Source organism: Myotis daubentonii, chromosome X (assembly GCF_963259705.1).
Source record: "Myotis daubentonii chromosome X, mMyoDau2.1, whole genome shotgun sequence".
NCBI classification, from domain to species: domain Eukaryota; kingdom Metazoa; phylum Chordata; class Mammalia; order Chiroptera; family Vespertilionidae; genus Myotis; species Myotis daubentonii.
The window spans coordinates 13228737-13239624 of record NC_081861.1 but is presented as its reverse complement, the minus strand read 5'-3'; the positions used below and the strand labels follow the sequence as shown (position 1 = coordinate 13239624).

The 10888-nt window shown below is 47.4% G+C and overlaps 1 protein-coding gene across 1 annotated transcript; it reads left to right on the top strand.

The window, feature by feature from the left end:
- The first annotated feature begins 1734 nt into the window (after positions 1-1734).
- On the top strand, positions 1735-6446 carry GPR50 (G protein-coupled receptor 50). Its single transcript, XM_059680314.1, has 3 exons — positions 1735-1921; positions 4771-5966; positions 6021-6446. Exons 1-3 carry the CDS (start codon positions 1735-1737, stop codon positions 6444-6446), a joined length of 1809 nt encoding a protein of 602 aa, XP_059536297.1.
- The last annotated feature ends 4442 nt before the right edge of the window (positions 6447-10888 follow it).

The following is a 10888-nucleotide window of genomic DNA, read 5'->3' as shown; positions in this document are numbered from 1 at the left end:
AGCTTTTAAGCTAGACAAAGTGTGTGCAATCTAGTTGTCTGCAGGGTCTGTTTTTCTGTTAAAGGTCCCTGAATGTTGAAGTCCCTCATGGAACCCGCCCCCAGCCCCTACACTCCCCTCCCACCCCCACCCCCGTTTCCGCCCCTTTCCTGGTGGGGCAGGAGAGCGGCTGTGTCCAGACGGTGGCGCACAGGAACAAGCAACCCCCTCTCCCCTACTGCAGCAAGACAAGACAAGTCAGGAAAACTTTCAAGGTGTTTAGCTGAAAATTTCTGGGAGGTTTCTCAACAAGAGCCCTAACTTTTACTAAGGGGCAGAAACCCACTCTAGTGACCAAGGTTGTTGAGTGAGCAAGTGTGAGAATCTCGCTCTTTTAGCCGGGACCATTAGGATTTCCCGGAGCGAGCCCGGAGCCCGCGCTCGGCTTGCTTAGGCACACCCAGGGAACAACCTTGACGCCCGATGAGGGAGATCCACTGGGCTAGGGGACAGCCTGACCCAGAGGAAGACGAAATGAGACCCGCGGAAGGAGATGGCAAGGGAGAATGACCGAAATAAATTGTGCCTGGTATAGGGGTGGTGGTACTGGTCTCCTGGTGGCTTCTTGGCTGAGCCTCCGGGCACCTCCACGCCTGTCCCACCTCTGCAGCTTAGCTCCAAAAGCTTTCCCCAGTGCTTTGCGCCACCTGCGGAGCACAGGAGCCAGAGCTACTCACCTCTGATTTCTTTTGAGAAGCAGCGGCCCAAGAGAAGGGCTTTCTTGGTGTTTTCCTTTTTCCCCCAAAGCAGCATCTGAGTTCCCGCAGCCAGGGTGACCGGCAGCTGGGGAGGGGATGAACTCCCGCTCTCACTTGCCCCAAAGCTGTGCTGGAGTGGCCACCTCCCCTTGTTTCCAGAGTACAGGCTCTGTTCCCTTCTCCCAGAGCCTGGCGCAAGAAACATCTCTTCATGCAGAGCAGAAGTCTGGACTGGACTGAGCGGCCACCAGCCATTGATTCTAAGGGTGCCAATGGGCTCCTGGCAGGCACAGGAGAAGGGTTACGTTCCCCAGGCGCCTAGGTTCTGGGTGGAAGCATCCAGCAGCTGTCCCCTACTCACCTGAGAGTGTGGAAGGCTTTGAAGTGCTGCGAGTAAGATAAACTCTTAAGGAGACTGTAGGGGCATAGATCTAGGGTTCAAAGGGCCACTGGCCACCTCTCACACTGCTCGGGGCTTCAGAGTGGCTTGGGTTGACACTAGACCCCAAGAAGGACCCAATGACCATGCTCTGCTGTTTACATTGCTTCGCAGAGTGTTTGCATTGGAAGCAGAGAGAGAAGAATTTGCCAAAAGTGGATGCAGCAATGGCTGGGGTGTCTGTGGGAGGGAGGTGGACTCTGAGCTTGTCACAACCAGAAGTACCTAGGGAAAGGCTTGGGAGGGGGTTTGTGACTAGAGGGAAAGCACAAATAAGGCAGTCGGAAGCAAGATGACACCTCAATGTGGATTTGTCCAAGAAGAGTTGGTGACTAAAGCAGGGGTGGTCAGGAAGGTCTGATTGGTCAGGGGGCGGGATTTGGGGTGGGGCTATGTCCCTCTTGAGGCTTTAAAAGCTCATCGGAGAGGGGGGCAGGATGCTGTCATTTGCTCTCTGTTTCTCGAAGGGGAAGCAGCTTTTCCAAGCAGCTCCTGGTGACAGAGCAGGTGTTCATTGTCTGGACTGGCTGGGAGATCCTAACGGTCTCTGGCAGCAACATGGTGCCTACCCTGGCAGTCCCCACCCCATACGGCTGTATTGGCTGTAAGCTGCCACAGCCAGACTACCCACCAGCACTAATCACCTTCATGTTCTGCGTAATGGTTATCACCATCGTCATAGACCTCACTGGCAACTCCTTGGTGATTTTGGCTGTGGGGAAGAGCAAGAAGCTCCGAAATTCTGGTAAGCTACCTTTCCTTCTCTCTATCCAGCTGGCAGCCACTTGCAACACCTAGGGTGTTAATTTGTGCGCCCAGAAGAGGGAATCTATGGACAAGCCCTCACACTGAATGTCCCTGCTCCCAATTCCCTGAAAATCTGAGCGGTGACGTTATGCATGGGCCCTGTAAACTTAGAGCTTTTCCAGGCTGAGGGAGCTCAGAGATTTAGCTTTGGGAGGCAAAGCGCAAAGCTCGCACTGTGTGGCAAACCGCCTAGTCCTGCCCCGTCAGGGACCTGATGCAGAGGAACGCGGCACTCTAACGGAGAGTCCGGCAACCACCTGGGGACAACACGCAGAGCTGGACGCCACAGAGGTGGCCGCGCGGAGGCGAAATAGACGCAGGGAGAGCAGCGAGGCTGAGACCCGCTCCCCGCTCCCCGCTCCCAGCTCCGGGAAAGTTAAGTTCTAGCGGCTGCCGTGGCGCTTACCCAAGGTAGCGCAGCCGCTGTGCCTTTGGGGGGCCAAGTCCCCACTCGCCCCTGTCCTGGGATCTAGGTCGGCTCCTGGGTAGCTCCGGAGAACGGAGCAGAGACCCCTGAGCCTGAGTATGGAGCAGGTTGGTCTGAGCCCGTGAGAGCTGAGCTCCATCCGCCCGTCCCAGGGCGCACGGTGGAGAGAGGCGAGAGGCAGGCTGGGCGCAGCAGGCTGTGGCAGCAACGGAAGCGGCAGCAGCGGAGATCCCAAAGTCCGTAAGCAAGGTACTGGGGGATCGCAGCGTGGGACCGAGGTGAGGCTCGGGAGTTTGGGGTTGGACAGAAGATAGGATTGCAGGAGGGTTGCAGAAGTGCTCAGAGGGGTCGTGGGGGGTGGGGAGCTCAGAGAGTCTGCAGAGCGAGGGGCATCTGGGACCTGGTTGAAGCGGCGAGTGAGACTCCCCTTGCTGCCAGCAAGTGCTCAGGGAAGGGAGCCGGCTGCTAGCGGGACTGCGGAGAGGCGCGGGAGGATGCTGGGGGCTGAGACCTGGGCCGGGGCTAGAGGCAGCAAACATTTCGAGGCGGTGAACCAACTTTTCAGGTTGGGTGGGAGAGGGTTCAGGAGAGAAAGAGGAGGGCAAAGGGGTCCAAACTCTGCCCTCTGGCCGCGGAAGGGAGGGTCCCGCGCCCGGGGGTCTCTGGCCAAGTTCTCTCTGGGTCTCCCAGGGGATGGTGGTGCGAAAAGATGGAGGGAGGGGGTGTCCGAGGGGTTCGAGCACCCACTGGACCCGGGAGGTCCAGGCGCGAGGGAGAAGGCGGTCAGTCTGGAGGAGATTATTTTGCTGGGTTGAAGAATCAGAAACACCACACAAGTTTCAAAATGCAGTGGAGGGCACGCAATCATTCAAAGTTTTCTTCTAAACTTTGGTGGATGTGTTTGATTTCTCCTGGATCCCCTGGGGACACGGACCACACACACTTGGACCTCACCTTTACTTTAGTAGTCGGGTCCCAAGGGGCAGAACCACCAGCCCCAGGGTCACCTGAGAAGTCCATTTTTCTTTAATTTTCTTCTTCCCTTTACTTTCCTTCTTCCTTCCCTTCTAAAATTCAAGTGAAGGTTTTCATGGCTGTGTGGCTTTGTTTTTAAGGCTTTGCCCTCTCTCTTTCCCGCTTCTCTTCGCTTAATTCATTACTTTGAGGGAAACCCTAGAAAAATCCGCTTGGGTGGAAAGCACCGAGGCTATGCGCTCTGGCAGCGCCAGCCAGCATGAGGAGGCAGAGGAGCTGAGCCATTCCTTTGCTCTTTGAAAAAGTACTCATTTTCTCCCAGTCCCAAATGAAGTGCAATATTTTGCTAGACCAGTGCTAATTAGCAATGAGGTGCTTCCAAAGAAAGAGGATTCTCCGCCTTCATTTGGCTTCTACCTTTTCTTTCTTTCTTTTTTGAACGGTTTTATAAAATGTTCCTACCGCTGCCCTACGAAACCGGAGTCCGCCTCCCTACCGCCCCCCTCTCCCCCTCCCCCCCCCCCCCCCCCGCCCACACACACTTTTCTGTTTAGCAGTGCCAGGGGCCGGACCCTGGTGCAGAGTGGCGAATGTGCTTGTGCCGCTCAGAGCCTGGACGGGCATCGAGTATGCACTTGTGCTAATCCTTGCAGGATTTTTCTGATTAAAAAAAAAAAAAAAAGTCCTGCTCACTATTTCTTTGGTCTCAGACTAAATTTTACAGGGTTCCCTCTCTTCCCCTCAGCTTTTATTCTTATGTTATCTCGGAAATAATACATTTTACTAGTCTGAGTCTTAGATCCTTGTCTAATTCCGCTGAGGAAAACTGCCGAAGAAAACTACAATTCTCTGTGAACTTATTTGCATTATAATTGCAGTGATAGGCTAGAGAAGGCAGAGGTCTAATTTTCGGGGGTGCAGGGTATGGAAGCTTCCCGACATTACTGCAATCTCTCCCTCCTCCCATTCGCCATCCTGCTTCCTACAACAGCTTGATCACCTCCACCACCCTTTCCCCTCTCTCCCCACCCTACCCCCAGGAAAAAAAAAAAAGTCTGCATTTTGTCTTTGTTTAAAATGGTCGCTTTGTGTCGCTGTGTGAGTGTGAAGGGCTCCTCAAGGGGCTTTTGTATTTACTGCTTTTTGAAGAAATAATGTGGACAAAGAACAGGTCTCCCTAACCTGACTGTGCATCAGAATCACCTGGGATATGTTTGTAAATAAAAATAAAACCACAACTGTATTTCGTTGAAAGAATTCTAGAATTCTAAATTGTTAAGATTCCAGTTGGCCTTTTCCTGGAGCTTAAACTTGTAGTTTTTCATACTTAACCATTTATTCTTCTCTGTCTTTCCTCCCTTTCCCTCCCCGGATGTGTTTTTCAGGCAACATCTTTGTGGTTAGCCTCTCAGTGGCTGATATGCTGGTGGCCATTTACCCCTACCCTCTGATGCTGCATGCCATGGCCATTGGGGGCTGGAATCTGAGCAAGTTCCAGTGCCAGGTGGTCGGATTTATCACAGGGCTGAGTGTGGTCGGCTCTATTTTCAATATCATGGCAATTGCCATCAATCGTTACTGCTACATCTGTCACAGCCTCCAGTACGAGCGGATCTTCAGTGTGCGCAATACCTGCATTTACCTGGTCGTCACCTGGATCATGACCGTCCTGGCTGTCCTGCCCAACATGTACATTGGTACCATCGAGTATGATCCTCGCACCTACACCTGCATCTTCAACTATCTGAACAACCCCATCTTTGCCGTGACCATCGTCTGTATCCACTTTGTCCTCCCTCTGCTCATAGTGGGTTTTTGCTATGCGAGGATCTGGATGAAAGTGCTGGCAGCCCGTGATCCTGCTAGGCAAAATCCTGACAACCAATTTGCTGAGGTTCGTAATTTTCTAACCACGTTCGTGATCTTCCTCCTCTTTGCAGTGTGCTGGTGCCCTATCAATGTGCTCACTGTCTTGGTGTCAGTCAACCCAAAACAGATAGCAAGCAAGATCCCCAACTGGCTTTATCTTGCAGCCCACTTCATGGCCTACTTCAACAGCTGCCTCAACGCTGTGATCTATGGACTGCTCAATGAGAATTTCCGAAGAGAATATTGGACCATCCTCCATGTTATTCGACACCCTATTCTCTTCCTCTCTGGTGTCATCACTGATATACGTGAGATGTGGGAGGCCAGTGTCCTAGCTCGTGTCCATGCCCATGCCCCTACCCCTGCCCTTGAACAAGCTCAAGAACAAGCCCATGAACAAGACCATGCCCATGCCTGTCCTGCTCCGGAGGAAATACCAATGAACGTCCGGAATGTTCCACTACCTGGTAATGCTGCAGCTGACCAACCTGAGCATGCCTCTGGCCACCCCAAGCCAGCCTCTGTTCATTCCAGGCCTGCCTCTGCCTACCACAAATCTGTTTCTGACCACCACAAGCCTGTCTTTAGCCACTCCACGCTAGCCTCTGGTCACCCCAAGCCTGCCACTGTCTACCGCAAGCAGGCCTCTGTCCATTTCAAAGATGACTGTGTCCATTTCAAGCCTGCCTCTGTCCATTTCAAAGATGACTATGTCCATTTCAAGCCTTCCTCTGTCCATTTCAAAGATGACTATGTCCATTTCAAGCCTTCCTCTGTCCATTTCAAGGCTGACTCTGTTTATTTCAAGCCTGCCTCTAGCCATCCCAAGCCTGTCTCTGGCCACCAAATCCCTACTGGAAGCCCCTCCAAGAGTCTCTTCAGCCCTGTCACCAGCCGCCCTAAACCCACCACTGGTCATGTCAAGCCTGCCATCACTGGTTATCCTCAGCCCTCTACTGCTGGACACTCTGAGCTCACTATGTCCTGCCACCCTGAGACCACTGCTACCGGACACCTTGAGTGTGGTGTTACTGATCGCCCTGAGCCTCCCTCCAGCCCTGCCACTGGCTCCCTCAAGCCTGGGGTCACCACTCACCCTCTTGACTCCACTGTGGTCACCACTGACAGCATTGATTACCATGAGGTTGTGGTACTTGATGTTGAAATTGATTCTTATGAAATGGCCATATGAAAAATGCTCTTAGGGATGGCCAAGCAATGGTCCACTTTCAAGTTTGTCTAGCACATGTAACCTCACTGCATTTAAACATAGAAAGGCACGCAAACACTGACTCACAGCCATGTTGTAAGCTAATTCCATCATTCACGCATACTCCCTTGTATCACATACTCAAAAGTGTGTGTGTGTGTATATGTGTCTGCTATTTTAGAAATCAAATTGCCATCAAGTTTGACTTCTGTTTTTCTGAGCCTACCGTTCCTTCTTCTGCTGGCCTTGAGCCCACAGTGATCCTTGACATTTTAGACTTGGATTTTTCCCTACTCCCGTGTTCCTCTTCCTCCCCTTCCCTCATTTCCTCCTCCTTGTTCCTGCTTTCTTCTTCCATCCTCCGAGGGAGGGATGAGGGAGAAGTGCATGTGCAATGTTGAAGGTGCGCCCTGTGAAGGCTTCTGTAAAGTTAATGTGACCACAGAGCTTTATGTTCCTAAGTGTCTAATTCTATATTATACATTTAATGACAGTCAGAAAGGCAGATGTGATAAAGTACAAGTAGTTGAAACAGTTTTGTTTCTAAATTCCAGCAACACAATATGACCCATATCTAAATTAATTTGACAAGCTCTTATTAAAATGGATTTTTATGCTTATGAAATCAAATGGCAAAATGAAAGATGTGGCCCCAATGAATTGTTTTTATTTTGTGAAAATTCAGTGCTTATTTTTATAGTCAAACATGAATGGAAAGAATGACATGTTTTTACCTTTTTTGCAGTCACTTATGTCTTTTAGTATCTGCCAGGATTTCTTTTCCCATTTAATTCAGGGAAACACATCCATTCATAAATTGGTTTCTTCTAAAATTTAAACTTATAGTTGCTAGGATCAATTGTAGTTGGGTTTTTAATACTGTAATTCATAACTACACTATACCTCAGAGATTTTTTAAATTGCCTGATGTTTTCACACAATCAGTTTTTATATTTTTCTTTTTCATTCAAAAGGGAATGCAAGGTAATAACTGGTAGCCAGAAGTCAATGAATTCCTTCCATGGAGGTTGTAAATGAGTGTTTCTCCGAAAGCCTTTTCCTCTTGCCTTGTCCCTAACTGGGGTGAGAGGTGGAGAGGAGAGATGGCAACATCAGCCAGTTTCCCTCCCCCTTGGTTGAGGTGATAAGCAATGTTAAGTCATAGACATCTTGCATCAGCAGACTTGACAGCCCAAGAAGTGAATTTCCCCTAGGGTTCAAGAAAAAGTTGTTGTTTAATAAAAATTTCAATTATTGATTCAAATTGACACTTATAATAATGTTTACTGTACAAAAGCTTGTAAGGATAAGTGGAAATGTACTGTCTTAATTCGATTCTGTTTTTGTGGTAGCAATTAAATAAAAGTGTTTTTGTGGCTTTGGTGTGCAATTTGTTGTTAAATTCACTTCCTCCACCAGGCTTACTTGTGGGGAGGGTTCAGAGGTGGGTGGAAAAGCATTGACCTTGGGGAATCAAAGGACTTGTGTGCAGGTTCCATCCCTGCTACCAGCTTGCTTCACCACCTTGCAAGTCACATGACACCTCTCTCTTCATTTTCTTTACTGTGGTAGGGTGGAGGGTGTGGAGGACTCACTAGCTTTAGTGTGTTCTCACTAGTGCACTGACAATGGATGACTGAACCTGCTGCTCTTGGACTTTCAGATCTTGCCTTCCATGACTTCTCAAAACAGGTCCCTTTTCACACCCATGGAAGGAGTGAAGCCAAGCCCAATAATGTCACAACCCCAGAGGCTGCTGGGACCAAGTGATAGAGTTTATGAACCAGTCAGTGCAGAGAGGCACTGGAATGGGCAGCAGGGAAACAGGTGGTTTCTGTTTCAGCTGGAAGATGGTGGCAAGACCCAGCCACTGGGCAAGACTCCTGACTTCAGGAATGCAGTCTCAAAAGAATCTTTAATGACAAGGGAATACCTAAAATAAACTGCTCCATAAAACACACACAAAAAAAAACACACACCTGGATATATGCAATAAGATACCAATTTTGTTAAGAAAATATATACGTCCTAACCGGTTTGGCTCAGTGGATAGAGTGTCAGCCTGCGGACTGAAGGGTCCCAGGATCAATTCCTGTCAAGGGCATGTACCTTGGCTGCAGGTACATCCCCAGTAGTGGGTATGCAGGAGGCAGCTGATCAATGCTTCTCTCTCATCGATGTTTCTAACTCTCTATCCCTCTCCCTTCCTCTCTGTAAAAAAAATCAATAAAAATATAAAAAATCAATTAAAATTATATATATATATAATACATACATTTAAAACATGCACACATATATATATAGCCTCAGAGATATGCATATATGTGTAATGGTTTTATCCAGGTTTAGCTAGACTGTGAATATAAACTGAGGTCATCTTAACCTTTCATGCCCAGATTACAGTGGTTCTATCTAGCCCCACCAGAATGACTGATGCACCTTGGCTGATCGCCTGTGCAAAATTTCTTGCAAGAATTCCTGGACACCCAAAAAGATGCTTATTTGTGCTCACAAACTGATCAACAATCAGTACCCCCTCCCTTGTTCTTCCTCTCTGCCCCTACCCAAGGATCTTTGCTTTGGGTGAGATTATAAGTGTTCAAACCAAGGGTGCTGTGTCTCAGTGCTCCAAAATGTTATTCTTCAGGGGCTCAAGGGATGCAGGGCTTAGAGGAGTTGGAAGGTTTAGAAAAACTGTCACTTTTTAAAACTTTGTTTCACACTCTGCTCCTAGGTGCCTGAAGCAACGCTGTTTATGCCCAAAGTAGAGTCTCACAAAGTCTCATGGAAGCAGCTACTTCAGCTACTGCTTGCCTGAAAGCTGCGTTCATCATTTGTGCTTGCCCACCTCTGCCCCTAAGGAACAAGCAGCAGTTCATGCATAGTGCCTTATCAATTCATATATAGCCAAGAAACATTTTTCTCTACTCCTCCTTCCTTATCCTCTCTCTCTCCACTTCCAAAATCAAGAAGCCTCATAAACACATTTCTTGACTTACCATGCCCAATATGAGTGACTAAGGCAAGACGCTGAATTTCTGAGGTCAGGTTTAAGGTGTTTTGTAGTTCTCCCCAGCAAAATGCAAAGCTTCTGGCTTTTATACTAGTGAGAACAAAAGAGCCAGTTTTGCTGACTTTCCCAAAGAGAGAATCTGCCTTCAGGTGAGCCTAAGTCTCCATATAATCAAAAGATAAAAAAAATGCAAAGCAATTTTTATATGACAGTTTTCCCCAGTTTCTACTTTTTACTTTTTAAATGGACATATAATTTATATACTGTAGAGTGACAGCTTAACAATTTTACATACTTACATATCTGTATAACTGCCACTCTAACCAAGATATATACTGTGTCGCCAAAAATGTATACACACTTTAACAGCTGATAGCTCAATTTTAAAAATGAAATGTATATTAATAAACACTGCCTTTATAATTATTCAAAGTGTGTGTATACATTTTGGGGGGAAACCCTATATATAACCCTCCAGAAGGCTCCCTTTTGCCTCCTTACAGTCAACACTACATCCAAAGGCAACCACTATCCTGACATCCTTCACCATACGATGATTTTGCCTATTCTAGAACTTCATATAGATGGAAGCATATGGTATGTATTTTTTTGTGTTCAATTTCTTTTTTGAAGAAATTATGGTAAAATATACATAAATAAAAATTACCACTTTAACCATTCTTAAGTGTACAGTCAGTGACATTAAATGTGTTCAGTGTCGTGCAATCATCACCAGTATTCATTTGTAGAATTTCATCATCCCAAACATACTCTGCAGCCATTACATAATAACCACCTAGTCCCATTTTCCGCAGCTCCTGGTAACCTCTATTCTACTTTCTGATTCTATGAATTTGCCTATTCTAGGTACCTAATACAAGTGGAATCATACAATATTTGTCATTTTGTATCTGGTTTCTGTCACTGAACATAATGTCTTCCAAGTTCATCCATGTTGCTGCATGTGTCAGTACTTCATTTATTTAAAAATTTAATTTATTTTTAGAGAGAGGAAGAGAAAGGGACATCACTGTGAGAGAGAAACATTGATCCATTGCCTCCCATATGCAACCCAGGGATGGATTCTGTAACCTGGGTATGTGCCCTGACTGGGAATCAAACCCACAACACAGGATGATGCTCAATTGACTGAACCACACCAGCTAGGTCAGTACTTTAATTTTTAGTGGCTGAATAATATTCCAGTGTGTGTATATACTACATTTTGTTAGTCCATCCATCCACTGATGGACATTTGAGCTGCTGTGAGCTGCTATAGTCTTGATCTACAAATATTTTTTGAAGTCCCTGATTTCAATACTTTGGGATATATGTCTAGGAGTTGTGTTAATAAATCATGTGTTAGTTTTGCTTTTTTTGCTCAATATTATGTCTTTTAAATTTATTTATG